At 54.7% G+C, this 22337-nt stretch overlaps 1 protein-coding gene across 8 annotated transcripts in view; it reads left to right on the top strand.

Moving 5' to 3' along the window:
- Positions 1–19178, top strand: part of RBM10 (RNA binding motif protein 10) — a 29338-nt gene extending 10160 nt beyond the window's left edge. For 3 of the 8 annotated variants that reach the window (XM_057537855.1, XM_057537858.1, XM_057537859.1), the window contains exons 3-24: positions 4090–4273; positions 5741–5971; positions 7828–7897; positions 9697–9770; positions 11213–11299; positions 13379–13439; positions 13583–13759; positions 14148–14308; positions 14479–14576; positions 14663–14750; positions 15356–15542; positions 15646–15788; positions 15874–15991; positions 16076–16167; positions 16255–16419; positions 17411–17560; positions 17656–17721; positions 17797–17985; positions 18065–18139; positions 18429–18535; positions 18611–18740; positions 18836–19178. In XM_057537855.1, the coding sequence (XP_057393838.1) occupies positions 4090–4273; positions 5741–5971; positions 7828–7897; positions 9697–9770; positions 11213–11299; positions 13379–13439; positions 13583–13759; positions 14148–14308; positions 14479–14576; positions 14663–14750; positions 15356–15542; positions 15646–15788; positions 15874–15991; positions 16076–16167; positions 16255–16419; positions 17411–17560; positions 17656–17721; positions 17797–17985; positions 18065–18139; positions 18429–18535; positions 18611–18740; positions 18836–18961 (2779 nt within the window). In that variant the 3' untranslated portion in view covers positions 18962–19178. Of the gene's footprint in view, positions 1–2768; positions 3719–4089; positions 4274–5740; positions 5972–7827; positions 7898–9696; positions 9771–11212; positions 11300–13378; positions 13440–13582; positions 13760–14147; positions 14309–14478; positions 14577–14662; positions 14751–15355; positions 15543–15645; positions 15789–15873; positions 15992–16075; positions 16168–16254; positions 16420–17410; positions 17561–17655; positions 17722–17796; positions 17986–18064; positions 18140–18428; positions 18536–18610; positions 18741–18835 lie in introns of those variants that run through there. The other 5 variants (XM_057537862.1, XM_057537857.1, XM_057537856.1 and 2 more) reach the window with 5 other exon arrangements.
- The last annotated feature ends 3159 nt before the right edge of the window (positions 19179–22337 follow it).

A 22337-nucleotide genomic window follows, 5' to 3' on the forward strand; every position in this document is an offset into this window, starting at 1 on the left:
TGGTAGGAATGTATAATGGTACGGCTGCTATGGAACACTGTTTGGCAGTTCCTCAAAAAATCTGTTACCATAGGATTCAGCAATTCCACTCCTGGGTGTGTACCCAAAAGAAATGAAAGCAGGGAGTCAAACAGATACTTGTACACCAGTGTTCATAGCAGCATTATTCACAATATCCAAAACAACCAGTAGGTGGAAACAACCCAGGTGTCCATCAACAGATGTGGTATATACCATACGTGCATATATGGCCATAGAAAAAATGAAATTCTGATGCATTCTACAACATGAACCTTAAAAACATTCTGCTAAGTGAGATAAGCCAGACACAAAGGGACAAATGTTATGAGTCCACTTATATGAGGTACCTAGAATAGGCAAACTCATAGAGACAAAAAGTAGAGTAGGGGTTGCCAGGTGGTGTGGGGAATTATTGTTTAATTAGAGTACAGAGTTTCTGTTTGGGGTGATGAAAAGGTTCTAGAAATAGATAATGGTGATGACTGTACAACATTTTGAGTGTACTTTGTGCAACTGAGTTGTACACTTTAAAATGGTAAAGTCCTTGGGCTTCCCTGGTGGTGCAGTGGTGAAGAATCCGCCTGCCAATGCAGGGGACACGGGTTCGAACCCTGGTCCAGGAAGATCCCACATGCCGCGGAGCAACTAAGCCCGTGCACCACAACTACTGAGCCTGCGCTCTAGAGCCCACGTTCCGCATCTACTGAAGCCCACGTGCTCTAGAGCCTGCACTCCGCTACAAGAGAAGCCCATGCACCGCAACGAAGAGTAGCCCCCACTCACCACAACTAGAGAAAGCCTGCGTGCAGCAACGAAGACCCAACACAGCCAAAATAGTAAATAAATAAAAATTTAAAAATTTATTTTAAAAAAATGGTAAAGTTCTTGTTATATATATTTTATCACAATAAAAATGATTTAGGAAAAATATACAAAAATAAATTTTAAGTGTTATACAAATGACCTATCTGGTGTAGTTTTAATTTTCATCTTTCATTATGAGTGAGATAGAGCATCTTTTCAAATATAAACCATCTGTACAGTTGACCCTTGAACAACACAGGTTTGAACTGCATAGGTCCACTGATACACAGATTCTTTTCAATAGTAAATACTACAATGCTACAGGATCCATGGTTGGTTGAATCTGAGCATGTGGGGGAACCACAGATACAGAGGCCTGACTATAAGTTATACTCGGATTTTCAACTGAGCAGAGGGTCGGTGCCCCTAACCCCCGCATTGTTCAAGGGTCAACTGTATTATTTTCTGTGAATTCAGTTCCCTTTTTCTTTTTCCCTTATCTTTTCCCTGTTTATTGTTTGTCTTGACTTGGCTTGTGATGGTTTTTGTTTTTTCCAAGCAGAAATGTTTTATTTTTATGTAGTCAGATTTAATAGTCTTTTCTTCTATGGCTTCTGGATTTGGGTCATAGTTTTCCCCATTTCAAGATTATCAAAAAACTATCTCGTGTTTTATTCTTCTTTTCCTCTATGGTTTCATTTCTTCCATTTAAATCTTTGACCATTTCAAATGTATCCTGGCTTATATGTGTGAAGTATAGTCATAAGATCTTGCACATGTCTAGGTATTTAACCTTTTTGATGCAGTTATACTTGGGATCTTCCTATTTCTTTTTTTTTAAATTAATTTATTTATTTATTTTTGGCTGTGTTGGGTCTTCGTTTCTGTGCGAGGGCTCTCTCTAGTTGTGGCAAGCGGGGGCCACTCTTCATCGCGGTGCGCGGGCCTCTCACTGTCGCGGCCTCTCTTGTTGCGGAGCACAGGCTCCAGACGCGCAGGCTCAGCAATCGTGGCTCACGGGCCCAGTTGCTCCGCAGCATGTGGGATCTTCCCAGACCAGGGCCCGAACCCGTGTGCCCTGCATTGGCAGGCAGATTCTCAACCACTGCGCCACCAGGGAAGCCCCTGGGATCTTCCTATTTCTAAACAGTGGCTCTCTGAATACAAGCACAGTATTTATTTCTGCATGTTAATTTTGAACCCAGCATCTTTACTGATTTATCTTATTATTTATAATCATTTCTCAGTTGATTCTCTTAGGCTTAGGCAGATACATCCTCATATCATCTACAAGTAATGGTAATTTTACCTTCTTTCCAGCTTTTAATCTTTTTTTCCCTTTGTTTAATTGTTTAATAGCGAGTATCTTAGAATAATGTTAATAATGGTGTTGAAAATTCTGACCAGGATTGGGATCCTGCTAGTAGTAGTCTATGGTGGTGTCCATTTTTGTCTTGTTTTAAGTAGATATGTATTGGTTGCTTTTAGAATACTTTTAGAGGGAGTTTCCTGGTGGAGTTTCCTGGTGGTCCAGTGGTTCCTCAGTGCTCTTTAGAGTCATTATTTTATCAAAGAATAATTATTGGGCACCTGCTGAGTATTAGGCACTAAGCTAAGCTTTGGGGAATAGGGCAGTGAACCGAACAGGTGGTTCCCTCATCTCCCAAAACTCAAGTCTAGTAATTTTTTAAATCATCAAAGAAATGCACATTAAATCAATGTTGAGATAATTATTTTACAGTTATTGCAGTAGGAGAAATTTTAACAAAACAGCTGCCAGAGGCTTCCCTGGTGGCGCAGTGGTTAAGAATCCGCCTGCCAATGCAGGGGACACGGGTTCGAGCCCTGGTCCCGGAAGATCCCACATGCCGCGGAGCAACTAAGCCCATGTGCCACAAATACTGAGCCTGCCCTCTAGAGCCCACGAGCCACGACTACTGAGCCCACGTGCCACAACTACTGAAGCCCGCATGCCTAGAGCCTGTGCTCCGCGACAAGAGAAGCCACCACAATGAGAAGCCTGCGCACTGCAACGAAGAGTAGCCCCAGCTCGCTGCAACCAGAGAAAAGCCCGCACGAAATAAATACATACATACAATGAGAAGCCCGTGTGCCGGAACAAAGGGTAGCCTCCGCTCACCACAACCGGAGAAAAGCCCCTGTGAAATAAATACATACATGGATACATACAATGAGAAGCCCGCGTACCGCAATGAAGAGTAGCCTCCGCTCACCGCAACCGGAGAAAAGCCCACGCGAAATAAATACATACATACATACATACATACAATGAGAAGCCCGCATACCACAACAAAGAGTAGCCTCCGCTTCCCGCAACCAGAGAAAACCCCGCGCGAAATAAATACATACATACATACATACAATGAGAAGCCCGCGTACCGCAACGAAGAGTAGCCTCCACTCGCCGCAACCAGAGAAAAGCCCGCGCGAAATAAATAAATACATACATACATACAATGAGAAGCCCGCGTACCGCAACGAAGAGTAGCCTCCACTCACCGCAACCAGAGAAAAGCCCGCGCGAAATAAATACATACATACATACATACAATGAGAAGCCCGCGTACCGCAACGAAGAGTAGCCTCCACTCGCCGCAACCAGAGAAAAGCCCGCGCGAAATAAATACATACATACATACAATGAGAAGCCCGCGTACCGCAACGAAGAGTAGCCTCCACTCACCGCAACCAGAGAAAAGCCCGCGCGAAATACATACATACATACATACATACATACAAACAAACAGCTGCCAGTGCTAGCAAGGTGACCGTGGAACAGAGGGGCAGGGTAGCGCAGTGCACGATGAGGTGGAAGGAAAGAGGTCGGCAGGGACCTCATCCCACAGGACCCTGCAGACCTTGTAGGACCTTGGTGAGCATTTTGGTGTTTTGTAAGGAGCAATATGGTTGGGCTTGATTGACTTTGCCTTGTGAAACCCTCCCTCACACTTGGGGTATAGAGAGTGAACTAGGGGAGGCCTGGGTGGAGGTGAGGAGACCAGTCGGGGTTCCACATCTGAGGGCCCAGTGAGGGAATGGAGAGGTGGGGAAGGGAAGGAGAGAAGTGGGTTGGATTTGAGGGAGAGGTGGGAGCCAGCTTGCCCCACGGGGTCAGCGTGTAGGGATCCCTGTCAGGGGGCGGGGCTGAGGGTCTAGAGGGAGGGGGTGGGTGGGGTCATCCTCACCTCTTGCGCCTTTCAGAAAGGACTGCCCTCTCTTCCCTCCCCATCCTTCTTTCCCCAGAGGGGGTCGTGGAGACAGGACTGGCCGTTACGGAGCCAGCGATCGTTCACAGGATGATGGTGGGGAGAACCGCAGCCGGGATCACGACTACCGGGACATGGACTACCGCTCGTATCCCCGCGAGTACGGCAGCCAGGAAGGCAAGCACGACTATGATGACTCGTCCGAGGAGCAGAGTGCAGAGGTGAGGGCAGGGGAGGGCCAGCTCCTGCAGGGCCTCTGTCTGGCTGCAGCACCGTGTGCAGGTAGCTCTCAGCTCCCATGCCTTCAGACTGTGCTCGGTGGCTTTGCCTCACCTGGAGGGTCTGTCCCCACTCCCCTCTCTGAGGGCTCCTCTCCCAAGTTGGGTCTCCCTAACTTCCACGTGCTTGGCTCTATACTTCTGAGGGCCCCTGGCCACCACCTGTCTCCCTTCTTCCCTGTTGTTCAGGGTTCACTGCAAGCCCTATACTGCCTGCTCCCAGCCAATTTGGGGACCCGGCATCTAGGGTTGGGAGGGCACTTGGATATCACCAAGCAGAGCAGCTCTGGGGGGCTGACCGTGGGCATTCCCAGTGGTGGCAGAGCCTCTAGACAGAAGGGGAAGTCCCCTCAGGCCTCTCCTTTGAGCTCAGAATCTAGCCATTTCCATGTTGGATAGTTAGCCCTGGCCTGAGTGGGGAGGCATGATGCTCACCATCAGGGAGCCCCCATCTGACGGGAAGAAGCAGCCTTGCCTTATGGGAACTCCAAGTTGAGGGGGCATCAGGGCCCTGGTCCACACAAGCAGACAGCTCTCCTTTCCAGTGGGAAGCAGAGTGTGGGCTGCTGGCCACCCTCTGGGGGGTCCAGTGGAAAGACCCCTGTGGTGGGCAACCAAGTTTCCTCAAGTGGCAGCTGTGAGCTGTGCCTGGATGTCTCCAGGGCACTGGCTGGGCCCTGCGTGGACCAGGAAGAGTGGAGCGCTGAGTTATCTGGCCTCCGTGAGGGCAGGAGGGGTGTGGACCCAGGCCTGGCTTGCTTAGTCCTGAAAGGATGGTTTGAGCAACGCCCAGGAATCCAGTGACCACACCCTGTTAGGAGAGAGCCTGGTGGTGATGGAGGACTGGCCAGGCAGAGGGTCAGGGACCCGGGGGGCAGCGCCATAGCCCTCGCACCTTTGCCAGCCCCTGCTGGCTGGCTCTGGCTGAGGTCTTAAGCTATTCCTAAACCCACGACTTGGTGGCAGGGCCCAGGCTGGGAATCTTAAGCAAGGTGTGGCGTTCCATGGCACAAGGAACAATTGTGCACATGCTAGCTGAGCTGGCGAGGGAGGAGGGGGGAGAAACAGAGCAGGGTTTAGTGTGCCAACCCCAAATGGTCTCTTCCCAAGGAGGTTTTAAGTGGAGTCTGGTCACCTGTCTGTGGGAGTTCCTCTCCCACACCGATACTGCCACCGGCCTCTCCCCACTCCCCACCAAAGCAGCCCCCAAAAGCATCCTGGGGAGAATCTCCAACCCCAGAAGGGTTGCAGTCCAGGGCCTACCCACCTTGCCTGCCCCAAGCCTTTAGCCGGAGCCCGCCCACCCCTGGCTTTCAGAGCCTGCCTGCCTCGGAGAGCCAGCGGCCAGCTCCTAGGCCCACCCCAGACTGACTGCCCGTCTGGTGTCTCTCGTCTCATTCTGTTGGCCAGGATTCCTACGAGGCCTCCCCGGGCTCCGAGACTCAGCGTAGGCGGCGGCGGCGGCACAGGCACAGCCCCACCGGCCCACCAGGCTTCCCCCGAGACGGCGACTATCGGGACCAGGACTATCGGACCGAGCAAGGGGAGGAGGAGGAGGAGGATGAGGAGGAGGAGGAGGAGGAGAAGGCCAGTAACATCGTCATGCTGAGGATGCTGCCACAGGCAGCCACTGAGGATGACGTACGTGCCCCCCGTGTCCCTGGGCAGGTGGCAGAGCAGGAGGCCAGGCTGGGTCTCCTCCAGGGCCCTCAGCTTCTCCCTTACCCCCAACCTCAGCACCTTTCATCCCTTCTCCCCACTAGCTTCTGTCCGCCAGCACTGATCCGTCCCCTGGGTAGGCCCTGTTGTCTCCTAGTCTGGAAGGGAGGAGTGTTGGATAGGCTGACTTGGCCCAGGGGCTGTGGTGGTGGGTGGGGGAGGGAACAGAGCATTCCTTCTGCACATTCCACTGGCCATCCATCCATTCTGCAAATGTCCATCAAAGGCCAGATGCTCACCAGTCCCAGTGCCAGATACTTCTGGTGGCAGAGATGATGCGGAGACCCTGCGGCCTGGGAGGTGGGGAGGTTCCCCGTGGGATTTTCTGAGGTTTTATTCTCATTCCCCGCCCTCCTCCCTCTTTTGCCAGCAGCATCAGATCTCCTCACTGGCACGACCACAGAGCCTTGGGTTCTCCTTTGACTTCATTGCTGCTGCAGCCTTCCCACCCTGTTTTCCTGTGTGACATTCCCTCCCATCCTCCTCCCTTCTCATACAGACTTCCCCTAGAGAGCAGGAAAACCCCAAGTGGGCCACTAGAATAGCCTCCTCACTAGCCTCCCCAGTTCTCCCCCTCCTCCCCACTGCCCGTGAATTCTCTGCTCATCTCTCCTCTGAAACCTGCTGGCTGCCTGTGTTGTCGCAGAGAAAATCCCACCTGTGTGTTTGAGAGCTTTCAGGTCTGGCCCACCTGCACTGTTCAGGGTCAGACGGTAACTGAGTGCTGACATCTGCGGAGGATTTATCACAGGGTGGGCCACATGTCAGGTCTGATTTAATCTGCACAGCCACCCTGTAGGGAAGGTACTCTTTGTATTTTCATTCTGTGGATGAGGAAGCCAGGCCCCCAGCAGTGAAGCAGTTTGCCTCAGGTCCCACAGTCAGTGAGTGGCACAGCGGAGTTGGGGTCTGAACCTGGGCAGCTGAACCCCAGAGCCCACGTTCTAGCTGTTTCCTGAGCTCTCCCTGAGTGTTAGCAGTCCTGATCTGCTCCTCTGTGTCTTTCTTTTTCATCCTTGTATGTGTATGTTTAATTTCCCTTCTGTTGTTGAACCTGATGAGGAAACTGAGGCCCAGAGGCATTAAGGCTGCTGCCCAAGAATGCCCAGCACAGGCTCCCAGTCACTTGCGAGAGGCACCACTGGCCTAGAGACTCTGCCTCGCCTGGTCCAAATCCCAAATTTCATCTGCAGCTTCCCTCTGGCTTAGGTCATCCAGGAAGCTTTCCAAATCCCACGGCCATGCCTTTTGGTTTCCACCCCAAGTTACTGCTCCATTTATGGTCTAGCACACATGGCTGGGGTTTGCTCAGACCCCAGTCCTTCCCAGTTTCGTACTTGTGTCATGGGTCTCTCTGGATGCAAGCCGGAGGGCAGTCCCTTTGCAAAGGGCTAGAATTGCTTGCCAGCTTTCCTTGCTCTGTGGCTGCACCAAGCCTGTTGTCAGACCACCCCTGCCCACCATTCTTGAGCTGCTGGCTCGCTTGCTCTCTTGCTGTTCTCCACCCCTGAGGGTCGTTAATGCTGCCATGCTTCACCTTGCACCACGCCCCTTTTTTCATTTGACTCACTCTGCAAGTCTGGGGCTGAAAGCTGAGACTGGGTACTGGTGTGGGGCTGGGGCTGTGGTCACTTGGGGGAAAGCCCTGAGAGAGGGAGAGGAGACAGTGTGTGCACATCCCCTATGACCCTCTGGGGTCCTGGAGGCCTCCAGCCAGCCTCAGGTACCCAGTAGCCCCCTTGTACTGAGCTTGCTCCAAACCGTATCTCCCCGTACAGATCCGTGGCCAGCTGCAGTCCCACGGCGTCCAAGCACGGGAGGTCCGGCTGATGCGGAACAAATCCTCAGGTGAGCTTTTGTTCTAGTACCCTCCTCTTCCGCTGGCCAGCCTCAGCCTCCGAGTGTCCCTCCTGCCTCTGCCTTTTCCCTCACCCTCCCTACCCTGCCTTCCTGCCACAGCTGGGAATGGGCAGCTTGGGGGTACCCTCTCTTCTTCTCTCCCCCTCATCCCACTCTCCTCACAGCTCCGGCCAGTAGCCTCCTGTGCGAGGCTGTCAGGGAGGGGGTGCAGCTCTGAGATGAGCTGAGTGCTCCCCGGGGGCAGGGCCAGGGCCAGGCTCCGGGGAACCTCCTCTTTGGGACTCTGAGTATCTGAGATGGTAACCCCGTCCCCCCTAGTAGCCTCCCTTCCCTCTCCTTTCTTCTCCTTCCCCTGCCCCTTGCTGCCCCCCACATTTTTCTGGTAACAGCCTCTGACCAGAAAGTAGGTCTGACACGGCCCCACCCATGTGTCCCAAGAGGGGAGGCAGGGGATGGCTCTTGTCCAAGGGTGCATCCCAAGGAGCAGCCAGGATCGCTGGCCTCGCTTGTTCCCTCCCTCCCTCTTGCAGGCTGCTTGGAGCTGGCCTGAGGTTAGTAGGGTGGTGGGGGGTTGTCTCTGCAGGACCTCTGGCCCAGGCTCCCCAAGGCAGGCACAGTGGGGCCTCGTTCTGCCTGGGCTTCTCTCTGCATCTCTCAGTCTCTCTCCTCCCCACGCCTCCATCTCTCCATCTCTCCATCTCTCTCTCTCTCTCTCTCTCTCTCTTTAATTATACCATTCCATCCTCCTGTGCATCCTAATGGTTATTCTTTTGGAGATCAAGCATGCCCCTCAAGTCCCGCTGTGTCTAAGCCCTCCCTGTGTGTGTACCTCCAAAGAAGGAGCTACTTTCCTGTGGTCTCAAGCCCTGGATCCTTTTCCCAGCCCTGGCCAGGCCTGGAGTCTCTCTTGATAGCATGTAGGTCTTGCTCTGCTGTACCCCAGCCAAGCTGACAGGATTCTGGTCTCCCTGAGGCGGTGTCCCAGGTGCAGCCCTCTCTGTGGCCCTGGACGCTTCTCCCAGGCACCTGCTGATCTTTAAGATCTTTAAGATCTACCTGGACGATCCTGGCCCCCATTCTCCTGCTGTCTTAGAGGACCTGGACTGTAGGTGGCTGTAATCTTCCCAGCTTGGCCCTGAGGTGGCTCCCTGGTGAGGCCAACCTTCCCTGGACTGTGGTGAGGCTGAGGTGACATTGTGTCCCTAACTCCCTCTGGTTCCTGTTGGGCCTAGAGCCTTCCCAGCCTCACCGAGCAGCCTGGCCCAGCTTCTCTTTTGCTCCTTTGATTAAACACCTGTTACAGGACCCCTCCTGGGCTGCCCTGGCCTTGTGCTGGGCCCCACCATTTGGTTATTTATTCTGGCCCATGTGAAGCCAGCAGCCTGCCCATCTGTCCTCCTTCCTTCTCTGGAGACCTCTCCTTGTACCCTTTCCCTCCCAGCTCCTTCTCTCCGTCTCTGTCACCCCAGGCTGTCCGGGCAGGTGTACCTGAGCCCCATCTCTCTGTCTTTCTTCCCAGCTGGCGTGTGTGTATCCCCTGCCCCCAACCCCTCTCCAGCTCTGTTTTCTTCCCTCCTGCTTCCCTCTTTCCTGCCCCTCCCGACCATCTACCTTGCCTCCCATACCCTGGTCTTTCTTTGCTTCTCTCTCTCCCTTTCTTCCTTTTTCCTCTCCCCACTTCCCTCTCTGCCCCCCAGTCCTCTCCCCTCGGGTCCCGCCCCCGGGAACGCCGTGTGTCCAAAGCTGTTGACTAACCCACTGCGTCTGTATCTGAATGCTGTCTCCAGGTCAGAGCCGGGGCTTCGCCTTCGTCGAGTTTAGTCACTTGCAGGACGCTACACGATGGATGGAAGCCAATCAGGTTGCTTTGCCGCACTTGAACCCCCCCCCCAAACAAATACTACTTTGTAATCGAGCGCTCCCCATCGCCTGATTCTTACGGACACAGTTCCCTGCCCTGTGGCCCTGTGTCCCATCCCCCCACCCCCTCTCTCTCCCCCTTCCTGACCCTCACTATCTCCTCTTCCCATCTCTCGCTACCCACTGGGCTTCCCATCAAGAACCCACACTCACCACTGGCCCTTCCCACTGGCCAGGCACTAGCTCTGCCTCTCTTCCTCTCCTGGCTGAGCTTTCAGAGAAAGGGCTGCCTTGGGGGTGGGGTGGGGGTGGGGTCCTTCCACCTAAGTTCCCACTCCCCGGGGGACCACCCTGCTCTGGGGTCGGGCAGAGCCAGGACTCTGTTCCACTCTTGGGCACCGCTGGAAGTCCAGCCATTGGGGAACTTAGCTGTTGGCACACTAACTAGCAAGTCCTGTTTTGCCAGCTCTGTCCCTGCATGTGAGTTCGGTCCTTTGATTTCCATGGGACAGGCCAGTACCACTCTGTTGATCGAAAGTACCAGTCAAGAGTGATGGTTTCATTCACCAGGACTCACTTCGGTCACCCCACCCCTCCCACTGCACCTAGCTCCCACAGGAGTCACCACTTGCCCCACTCCGCTAGGGACAGGCCTGCCCTCTCAGCGAGGAGCCGTGCTGTCTGGAATGGGGGGAGCCTGCTCCCCCAGCCTGGCACGGGCTCCCAACCCAGCAGCTTTGGGACCTTCAGAGACCCAAGGCTTCTGCTCGCCCACCCAGAGCCCAGCTCACTGGTGTGGGGCACTGAAGGAAAGCCTCAGGGGAGGAAGGGGCGATGTGGTGGAAGGGAGGCTCAGCAGGGGCGGCCCTGGGGCCATCTCTGCAGGTCCACAGGCTAGTGCCATGGGCCCAGGACCCAGCCAGCCACGGGAAGACAGCCTCACAGCAGGACCGTCCATCTTTTAAATATGGCTCTTTCTTTTTCCCCTTCTCCAGCACTAGTGCGCGTGCGCTCTCTCTTTCTCTCTTTCTCTCCCCTCCTCTCCCTCCCCTCCCCTCCCCTCCCCTCCCCTCCCCGTCCCCCCTCATCCCAAGTGTAGCCTGTGTAGTGCTGGCCCTGGGTGTGGCCTGGCAGTGTCAGGGCCGAGTGGGGGCTTCCCCCGCTGTCCGGCAAGCTTCGGGCAGCCGAGCACTGTGTGCCTGGTGGCGTGTGTTCACGTGTGCGTGCGCGTGCCCGGAAAGGCAGCAAGCAGCTGCGCCCGAGGGCTGTGGCGCTTTCCCTCCCTCCTTCCCTTCCTTCTTCCCTCGTCAGTTCTCCGACCTCCCTCCGTTCCCTGTCCCTCATCCATCCAGCTGAAGGGCTCGCTCACTCTCTTCTCCTGTGCTGAGACGGTGCGTGGGGCACTGCTGCCCAGGCCTCACTGTGCTCTGCTTTTCCCCGCAGCACTCCCTCAACATCCTGGGCCAGAAGGTGTCCATGCACTACAGCGACCCCAAGCCCAAGATCAATGAGGACTGGCTGTGTAATAAGGTACAGGGGCGGTGGCAACGTCTCTGTCTCCCCGGGGCCTCTGAGTGGCGTGGGTGTGGAGGACTGGCTCAGCTCAAGCAGCGCTGCTCCTTGCCACCCACCCACCAGTTTGTACTGAGCTTTCACTTGGCGCCAGGCTCTGCCCTCATGCGGCACGATCTTGCCTGAAGCCCCAGTAGACTTGAAACAGATGTTTATGTAAGTGACTAGTGACAGTGGAGGCATAATGTGATCTATAAAATGTGGGCTTCAGAACCAGACTAGCTGAAGTTAGACTCTCCCAAATCTACCTTGATTTTCGTCAGGGTATTTAACCTCTCTTTGCCTCACTCTCCCCATCTCTACAATGCAAATACCAATGACCCCGCTCCCCAAAGGTGGTTGGGAGGATTGAAATGTGGTGATGAGAGGGTAACACTTGGAACGACACCTGGCCTGCTGTTAACGATGTTCAGTGTCAGCTCTTGTCCTGAAGGAACGTGTAGGGTGTTCTGAGAGCCTGTGTCAGGTGACCCGACCTCTGACAAAGCCATGTCCGCCTGAGACTGAGGGTACAAGCTGTAGCTCTTTGCAGTCAATATTCCCTAAGAGGAGGCTGAGGCTCAGAGAGATGGAACCTTGAGTGGTGCCTTGCTCCTGATCGTGGGCCATGGATGCCACCGTGAGTTCAGATCTCCCCTGGGGCCAGCCTCACAAGCAGCCTTGGGACTCTACAGCCTCACCTCCTGCCGCCGGCTGGCAGCCATGAGACCTAAGGGGAGACCTGAGAGCTTGCATAGGCCCTCTCCCCAAGAGGAACTCTGCCCAGTAAGGGGAGTGGTTCCTGCTTATTTCAAAGCCAAAAAAGTAATATCAGAAGGCGGGTGTCCAACCTCTCTGGAGAGGTAGGGACAGAGTGACAGGAGGACTCTATCCCTCCTGTATTTTCAGATACTCCTTGAAACTAGGGGATTCTCTTCTTTTCTCTCCTTTATCCACCACATCCTGTTGCTCTCCAGTCTTGTCACTTCCATCACAGAAATGCTCCCTCTTGCCATTCCCACTGCTCGGGCCAGTCCTCACCTCCTCCCCCACACAGTCGCCACAGGCCCCTCTCTGGTGTGCTGGCCTCTTGCCTCTTTCTCCCACTCCCTCACTGGTGACATTCCTCAGAACCACTTCTGACCACGCCCCTCCTCCTCTGCTGAAAACCCCCACAACTCTGAGCTGGAGTGTGACTACCCTCTGTGATCTAGTGTCACCTTCCCTGTCCAGCCTTTGCTTTTGCCTCTCTCCTCATCCTCCTACACAAAATCTCTTGCTGCCTCCGCCAGCAGTCGCTTCCTAGCAAAACCAAACCAAACTCTTGGACCTCCCAGATCAAACAGCCCTGCTGACTATACGCAGCTGAGTGAGCTGGGCCTCTAGGCCCGCTCCCCTCCCAGAGCCCCTGGGGGGGGACCATTTCCACAGACTCACCTGCTGCCCCTCTGTGCTACATCTGCTCCCCACTGTTAGGCCAGGAGGGCAGAGGCCACGTCCTGCATGGAGCCTGGCACGGGAGCAGTGCTTAGTACCTGACCATGGATCAGAGATAGAAATGTGGTGAAAGCTGGGGGTCTCCAGAGGCTGTAATACCCCAGGCAGATTTATTTCTCAAGAGCGGCAGGATCCAACCCAGTCCTCGAGATGAAGGAGGGGTGGGAGTCTGGCAAGAGAGGGGCTGCTGGATTTGAGGGATAGAAATAACGAAGGTTTCTGAATAGGGAAGTACATTTTGGGAAGAGGAACATACCAAAGGGACTTTGGCGGGGGCATTTCTGGGAGTTGGTACCTCGGAGCAGGCGGCAGTTGGTAACAGAGGTGGGGGAGTTATGGATTCCTGAGTTGAGGGGTTGGCACTGAGGACAAATTTGAGACCATGTAAAGGGAAGATTCACGGGACCGAGGATGACAGCCAGAGCCCCAAAGCCCCCTGCCACCCCTGACCCTGGGACCTTCCTGGGGCGTGGCGGGTTCCCTGGGGGATCTCTGGATCCACGTTTGGAGGGCGCAGTGGAAAGCCCCACCCCCTCTGATAGCCTGGCTTGTGCCTCACAGTGTGGCGTCCAGAACTTCAAACGCCGTGAGAAGTGCTTCAAATGTGGTGTGCCCAAGTCAGGTATGGCCCTCCTACCTCCCTCTTCCCCGGGACGTTGCTGGGAAGGGGGAGAAGGGTGAGGGGCCAGTGCTCTGGGAGGAGGGTGACCAACCTGGGAGCCCCTTCCCCTTTGTCACTGGCCTGTCTTCTGCCGCCCCTGACAGAGGCAGAACAGAAGCTGCCCCTGGGCGCAAGGTTGGATCAGCAGACGCTACCGCTGGGTGGTCGGGAGCTAAGCCAGGGCCTGCTGCCCCTGCCACAGCCCTACCAGGCCCAGGGAGTGCTGGCCTCCCAGGCCCTGTCACAGGGCTCGGAGCCGAGCTCAGAGAACGCCAACGACAGTGAGTCAGTTGTTCCTTCCTTCCTCCCTGCCCTAGGGTGTCTAGGCTGGGCTCTCCAAGGCCAGAGAGATGGTGGTGACCAGGACTTCATCCTCCCAGGGGCCTCTGCCTGGTGGGGGGACAGACATGTAATGTAGGGAGAGCAGAGGAAGAGCATTGCCAAACTCGACTTCGGGGGTGTGTTGAGAAGGTTCTCAGCAGGTGGGCGACTGAGCTGGGACTTGGACTGGCAAGCAGAGTTTATCTGAGAGGAAGAGGTGAGGGGAAGCAGCAGGCGCAAGGACGCGGAGGCCAGGGGAGAGGGAGCAGTGGGGAGCCACCAGAGGGTAGGGCCGGAGCGGAAGCGGAATAGCAGGGGTGCTCCCTAATGCTGGGCCCCTTTCTGCAGCCATCATTTTGCGCAACCTGAACCCACACAGCACCATGGACTCCATCCTGGGGGCCCTGGCACCCTACGCAGTGCTGTCCTCCTCCAACGTACGCGTCATCAAGGACAAGCAGACCCAACTGAACCGTGGCTTTGCCTTCATCCAGCTCTCCACCATCGTGGTGAGGGCGGCACAGGGGGGGGCCGGGCAGCCAGGATCCCGGCCCCCGGGGCAGGGAGGAGGGACCCTGACCCTAGCCCCCCACCGCGGCCCCAAGCCTGGAAATGGGGCAATGGAGCCGGGGACCTCCCCGGGCCTGACCCTTCTGCCCCTGCCCGCCCCCTTCCCCAGGAGGCAGCCCAGCTGCTGCAGATCCTGCAGGCCCTGCACCCGCCGCTCACCATCGACGGCAAGACCATCAACGTTGAGTTTGCCAAGGGTTCTAAGAGGTCAGGGCCCCACCTGTGTCCTTTCCCAGCTGGCCCCCCAGCTTGGGGCCTCCTGTCTCACTCCCAGTCTCTGACATCCTCCCCAGGGACATGGCCTCCAACGAAGGCAGTCGCATCAATGCTGCCTCTGTGGCCAGCACTGCCATTGCCGCGGCCCAGTGGGCCATCTCGCAGGTACTCAGAGACTCCCCTCCACCCCAGCATCCCTGTACCTGGGCCGCCTCCACCCTCCCGCTCCCTCTCTGCAAACAGGAGGGCTGGCTTGCTATTTTGGCTTCCTGTGGCCCCAAAAACCTCTCACAGTGGTCGCTGGTGGGGGCTGTGGGGTCCTCACTGCAGCTCCCTTCCCAGGCACCTCCTCCCAGGCTTTCCTTTTCAGCGCCGTCGCGGCTGCTTTTCTGTTCTGTTTGGTAGTTATATATCATCCTGAATTGTTACAACCTTTCTTGATAAAAGGGAATTTATAAGTGGCTGTAAGAAAATTGGCTGATGAGAATAAAGAAGGGGAGGATGGTATCTTCCTTGGTCTGACACCCAACACATGTATCACGCAACACACGTACCAGTGTCAGCCCTGGGAGCGTTTTGGCACGTGTCTTTGTTCCAGTCTTGTTTTTGTCACCACCCTGCTCTGCTCTGGCCGGGTGGCCCTTGTTTGAGGGCTGCATGCTTTCTGTCAGCAGACACTTGCTTCACCTGTGGGCAGACGTCTCTTAGCCGGTTCCCCTCCCCTCTGTGCCCCCTCCTCTGCTAATGAACCCCTCCCACCTGCCCCTCAGGCCTCCCAGGGTGGGGAGGGTGCCTGGGCCACCCCCGAGGAGCCACCGGTCGACTACAGCTACTACCAACAGGATGAGGGCTATGGCGGCAGCCAGGGCACAGAGTCTTCTCTCTATGCCCATGGCTACCTCAAGGGCACGAAGGGCCCCGGCATCACTGGAACCAAAGGGGACCCAGCCGGAGCAGGTTAGCCTCAGCATCTCTCCCTGAGCCCATGGTGGGGACTGGCAAGCATAGGGTCCTGGGCCCTGCCATTCACGTTCTCCTTTTTCCCTGTCCCCCTTTACAGGTCCCGAGGCCTCCCTGGAGCCTGGGGCAGACTCTGTGTCCCTGCAGGCTTTCTCCCGCACCCAGCCTGGTGCCACCCCTGGCGTCTACCAGCAGTCAGCAGCTGAAGCAAGCGGCAGCCAGGGCACTGCTGCCAACAGCCAGGTGAGGAAAATCAAGGGAGGTCCTGGGGGCCATGGCGGCGTTGGTAGACACTGAGCCCTGTTCCCCTGTCTTGCCCCGTGACTAGTCATACACCATCATGTCACCCGCTGTGCTCAAATCTGAGCTCCAGAGCCCCACCCATCCCAGCTCTTCCCTGCCACCAGCCACGAGTCCCTCTGCCCAGGAGTCCTACAGCCAGTACCGTGAGTAGCCATGGCCTACAGTGAGGGGTGGGGAATTCCTTAACAAAGCAGAGAGGAGTGCGACCCCCTCTTCTCACTCTCCAGCTGTTCCTGACGTCTCCACCTACCAGTACGACGAGACATCTGGCTACTACTATGACCCCCAGACTGGCCTCTACTACGACCCCAACTCTCAGGTGATAGGGCAGTCTGGGGAGCGGGTGGGGTCTGCAGTCCCCTCCTCGAGGTCTTCCCTCACGCTCCTTCTCCCCCACCTCCCCCAGTACTACTACAATGCTCAGAGCCAGCAGTACCTGTACTGGGATGGGGAAAGGCGGACCTATGTTCCTGCCCTGGAGCAGTCAGCTGATGGGCATAAGGAAACGGGGGCGCCCTCAAAGGAGGGCAAAGAGAAGAAGGAAAAGCACAAGACCAAGACGGCCCAACAGGTGAACACTGGGAGTCCAGCAGTCACTGGCTGGCCGTTAGGTGTCTTCTGATGAATGCCATTCTGTCATCTGTTATCCTCCGCTGCCAAGGGAGGGGATGGCGGTGGATGTGCACGTGGGCAGTATTTGTGCTCAGGAGAGACCAGGCTCCCGGTCCAGCTCTGCTCTTTGCTGCGTGACCTTGAGCCAGGGCCGTCTCCCTACCAGGTACATGGTAGGGCTGCCCACCTCCCTGAGGTGGCCAGTGCCATCCAAGTGTGCCCTGTCTGCTTTCCCATCCCCTGGTGGGAACCTTTGTGCTGTTGGTGGCAGTGTGGGCTGGTATGGGCACGCCTGAAGCCAGGCTAGCCCTGCCTGTGGAAAGAAACGCGCATGCATGCTCCTTTGGGCCCAGAACCCCACCTGAGGGTGTGTCCATGTCTGTCTGTGTATATATATCCCAGAGAACTTCTCGCGGGCCCATCAGGGGGTGGGCAGGAAGACAACCATCGCAGTGTTCTGTGGTGGTGGGCAGTTGGAGGGAACCTCAGTGTCTTGTCTGTGGAGGAAGAGTATGACAGTCTGGGTGCAACACTTAGAAGCAAGAACTACGTGTTCCTTTGGCAGCCCGGTAAATTCTAAAAATGGTGTTGTGCCTGGGGGTTGGGGTTGGGCAACGACATGGAACGTGGCATAGTATTACACGTGTAAATTAAAATTATACACAGAGCAAGCCATTCTATGCATTTTAGAATGATAAAATGAAAACACATGGCAAACCTAATAGCGTGGGTGCCCGTGAGGAGAATGGGGGCACAGCCGGGGAGGGGCTTAATGAGGAGCACTGATGACAGGATAACAGAGAAATGGGGACTTTCACCTCCGCCTCTCTCACCTTCTGCTTGAGGCTGCAGGGCAGGAAGGGGCAGGCTGCTGCAAGGGCAGAGGTTGGAGTTGGTGACCCCAGCAGTTGGAGGATTCCTAAGAGCCTCACCCCCACCCTCGCCCCTAGATCGCCAAGGACATGGAACGCTGGGCCCGCAGCCTCAACAAGCAAAAAGAAAACTTCAAAAACAGCTTCCAGCCCATCAGTTCCCTACGAGACGATGAAAGACGGGAGTCGGCCACTGCAGATGCCGGCTACGCCATCCTCGAGAAGAAGGTGTGTGTGGCTGTCCATCCGCGCCCTGCCCCCCGTCTTGTCATCCCTTTGGTCCTTCCGTGGAGTCTCTGAATTTCTGTGTCCCTCCACCCCAGGGAGCACTAGCCGAGAGACAGCACACCAGCATGGACCTCCCAAAACTGGCCAGTGATGACCGCCCAGTGAGTGCCCAGGGCAGAAAGAAGGGCAGGGCTCTGAGCTAGCCAGGCCTGACCTCTCACCCTCACCTTTTTCAGAGCCCACCGAGGGGGCTGGTGGCAGCCTACAGCGGAGAGAGTGACAGTGAGGAGGAGCAAGAGCGTGGGGGCCCGGAACGGGAGGAGAAGCTCACTGACTGGCAGAAGCTGGCCTGTCTGCTCTGCCGGCGCCAGTTCCCCAGCAAGGAGGCACTCATCCGGCACCAGCAACTCTCCGGGCTCCACAAGGTGACTGAGGGAGGCTTGGCAGGGAACCCTGTCCTGGCCCGGCCCAGCCGCTTCACTCCTTCTCCTGTCCTCCTTGCAGCAAAACCTTGAGATTCACCGGCGAGCCCACCTGTCAGAAAATGAGCTGGAGGCACTTGAGAAGAACGACATGGAGGTGAGGTGTGACCCACTCCTGGGCTCCATCCCTCGGTCCCTTACCAAGCGTTCCATCCGTGCAGGCAGCTGGCGCTCAGGTTCGTCAGCTAGACACAGCCTGGCTGCCATCAGCCACCTCACGTCCTGTCCCTGCAAGGCTTCTTCCCGATTCCCCCATGCTGGCTGCTGGCATTCACAGGACCACAGATCTGTTCGCCAGATCTAGCTCCCTGTGGGGGCCCCCCAGCTGTGCCCATGTTTCCTGCAAATAGCGATCAGCTCCTTCATTCTCACACACACTCTTTCAGCAAATGAAGTACCGGGACCGCGCAGCTGAACGCAGAGAGAAGTATGGCATCCCTGAGCCGCCGGAGCCCAAGAGGAGGAAGTATAGCGGCATGTCTGCGGCTTCTGTGTGAGTGCCCGGGGCCAGGTCGGGGGCCTGGGGCCGGCAGGCCAGTCACTCACACTGTGCCACTGTCTCCTGCAGGGACTTTGAGCAGCCCACGCGGGATGGGCTGGGCAGTGACAACATTGGCAGTCGCATGCTTCAGGCTATGGGCTGGAAAGAGGGCAGTGGCCTGGGCCGCAAAAAACAGGGCATTGTGACTCCCATTGAGGTGAGTCTGCGGGGAATCCCATCCCCATCCTCCAGTACTCTCTGCTGTAGGCCTGGCCCCCACCCAACCTGACAGAGTCTGCCTCCCTCACACAGGCCCAGACACGGGTGCGGGGCTCTGGCTTGGGTGCCCGAGGCAGCTCCTATGGGGTCACCTCAACCGAGTCATACAAGGAGACGCTGCACAAGACAATGGTGACCCGCTTCAACGAGGCCCAGTGAGCAGCTGCAAGAGCTACTTATACTTATGTCGGGTGTCCAGCCTGGAGCGGGGGAGGATGAATTGTTGGGTGGTCAGAGCAGGGGCCCTGCACCTGTCTACCAGCCCAACTGCGCAGCCAGAGAGGCCCTGACCAAGTCAGACTTAAGAGTTGGTGACTTTTATTGGAAAACTGGGCTGGGTTCATGTCTTTCTTTTTGTAATAAAAGCTGAAAAGTCCGCAGCTTGCATGTCTCTTTCTCATGTCCCAGAGTGGTTTGTGGCCCACACAGATACAGGGACATAAACACAGATGGACAAGGTCTTGGTCACAGCCCCTCACCATTATCGGGTCCAGCAGGTCATACTGTACCAGGAAACCAAGCACCACCAGGGCACCACCAAGCACCACCAGGGCACCACCAGAGGGTCAGGCTTGAAGACCCTCTGGGTCAGAGCCAGGACTAGGAATTCCCCATCCCCTTGCCTTGCCACCCCGCAGCTGCACTTGCTGTATGGCTGCAAGGCTAAACTGTACTTGGGTCTGGAGACAATGCCTGAGGGCATCTCTGAGTGAACAACAGTAGGCACTCTGGTGCCAGTGGGCCCTGTGCCCTCAACAGGCTGATGACCCCAGAGGTGTGGAGATAAGAGAATGAGCCTGCCAGTCCCAGGGATGCCCCACCAGTTGGGTCCACCCTCGTCCCCATCCGCTCCACGGCTTTTACCGCAGCACCCTATCCCTCCAGTCCCGCTAACCAATCTACACCCTGTGATTCACAAGTATGCGTGTGCTCTCAGCACAGGTCTGAGTGCAGTGGAACACGAAGCTGGGGCCGCCCCCTCCGGGCCTTGGGGGGCTGGGCCGTGAAACGGGGCCAGGAACTGCCCCTCCCCAAAACATACATGCTTTTAAGACAAGAGGGTGGAGGGGAGGTAATGTAGGAAGAGCAAGTGGTTCAAAGCCCCTCCTCCCTCACTTAGTCTGCATTATGACAGCACCCTACACAAGTTGTAAGGAGAGGGATGAAAAAGAGGGGCCCCCTAGAGGTGGGATGGTGCTGATCTGGGGTAGGGATACTGCCCAGTGAGAGAGGGACAGGGAGCGGGAGAGGGAGAGGAAATAGGAATAGAAAGAGGCCACGTGAAAGAGCCTCAGTCTCAGGATGGGTGGCCTTCAGTCTGGAGACACCCCCACGTTCCCTTCCCTCTTCCCATTCCCCAGAACGTAGCTCCCAGGAATCCCACAACAAGGAACCCTCATACTTGGCTGGCAATAGTCAATGGTACAGCCACTCTGGAAAACTGGCTGTTTCATGCAAAGATAAACATAAGCTTACCCTATGACCAAGCAATTCCGTTCTTAGATATTTATCCCAAATAAATGCAAACATATATCTACAAAAGGACTTGTTATATGTATTCATAGCAGCTGTATTCAGAATAGCCAAAAACTGGGAATAACCCAAACATCCAGCAAGAGGCAAATGGATAAATTATGGTATATTCATACAACAGAATACAACTCGGTAATAAAAAGGAGCAAAATACTGATACAAAAGTCAACACAAATGAATCAAACATGTTGAGTGAAAAAAGACATAAAAGGAGTACATACTGTATGATTTCATTTATATGAAGCTCTCAGACAACACATTTATGGTGATAATAGAGGTGGGAAGGGTGTTCATTCACTGGAAAGGGTTACAAAGTAGCTTTCTAGAATAATGAAATGTTCTGTATCTTGACTGGGGTGCTGGTCACATGGGTGTATAATCAGGTAAACATTCAACAAGCTGTATAATGAAAATCTGGGCATTTTATCATATAAATTATACAAGAAGTTGGAAAAAGACCACCAGAGCAAACCTCAGTAAGAGGAAATAATATAGATAGAAGAGCAGAAATAGATGAAGTAGGGAAAGAAAACAACAGATTAATAAAATCAAAAGCAGAAACTTTGAAACAAAAATTAAGAGGAACGGCAGACCTCTCTCTGGCAAGACTGGTCAATTAAAAAAGAAGATGCAAGCAACCCAGAAAATTACAAGGGGGAATTTACTACAGATGCAACAAAGTATCTCTGAAACTACAGATGAAATGAATACATTCCTTGAAGAATATAAAATGCCGAAACTGTTACATGAAGAAACAGGTTACTTGAATAGAGCAAAAAGTAACAAAGAAGTTGAAATGGTAGTCAAAATCTTCCCTCTTCCTGCCAAAAAAAAAAGAACCCAGATGGTTTTTATAGGTGCAATCTACCAAACTCCCAAGGAACAGTCAATTGCTATCTCATAAAAAGTTGTTCTAGATATAAGAAAAAGAACAAAAGATGTCTATTTCATGAGGCTGGCGTAATCTTTTTTAAATTTTAATCAGTTTTTGTTTTTTAATGTATTTATTTTTTATCTATTTTTTTATTTTTGGCTGCGTTGGGTCTTTGTTGCTGCACGTGGGCTTTCTCTGTTGCAGCGAGTGGGGGCTACTCTTTGTTGAGGTGCGCGGGCTTCTCACTGCGGTGTCTTCTCTTGCTGTGGAGCACGGGCTCTAGGCATGCGGGCTTCAGTAATTGCGGCACGCGGGCTCAGTAGTTGTGATATTCCCAGGCAATATGCAGAGCATGAATCTAACCACAAGGAAACGTCAGACAAAGCCAAACTGAGGGACAGTCTACAAAATTCCTGGCTTATAATCTTCAAAAGTGTCAATGTCATGAAGGTCAAGGGAGCACTGAAGAACCGTTCCAGATTGAAGGAGACATCCCATTTGGATGTTCAAATGTTACCTCCTGGCGACCCCATTTAAAGTTCCAAACTCTGCCCTGCCATACTCCCTATGCCCCTTTCCTTGCATTCCTTTTCTCCATGACATTTCTCAATTTCTAACATACTATAAGTTTTCTTACTTTTCTATAGTCTCCTTCACTAGAATGAAAACATCACGAGGGAAGGGACTTTTGTCTGCCTTGCTCACCACTGTGTCCCCAATGCCTCGAACAGGGTTTGGCACATACCAGACCATGGAAGCATGAATAAATACACACACCACAACTGTTCAAATCATTCTCATCCTCAAGACTCCATTTTTTAAAAAATGGCTAATACATAAAGAGTCCCTAGGGACCTCCCTGGTGGCACAGTGGTTAAGAATCCACCTGCCAATGCAGGGGACATGGGTTCGAGCCCTGGTCCGGGAAGATCCCACATGCGGCAGAGCAACTAAGCCCATGCGCCACAACTACTGAAGCCCGCGGCGCCTAGAGCCCGTGCTCCGCAGCAAGAGAAGCCACTGCAATGAGAAGCCCGTGCACCACAACAAAGAGTAGCCCCCGCTTGCCCAAACTAGAGAAAGCCCATGCGCAGCAATGAAGACCCAACACAGCCATAAATAAATAAA

The sequence above is a fragment of the Balaenoptera acutorostrata genome, chromosome X, assembly GCF_949987535.1.
Source record: "Balaenoptera acutorostrata chromosome X, mBalAcu1.1, whole genome shotgun sequence".
NCBI lineage: Eukaryota > Metazoa > Chordata > Mammalia > Artiodactyla > Balaenopteridae > Balaenoptera > Balaenoptera acutorostrata.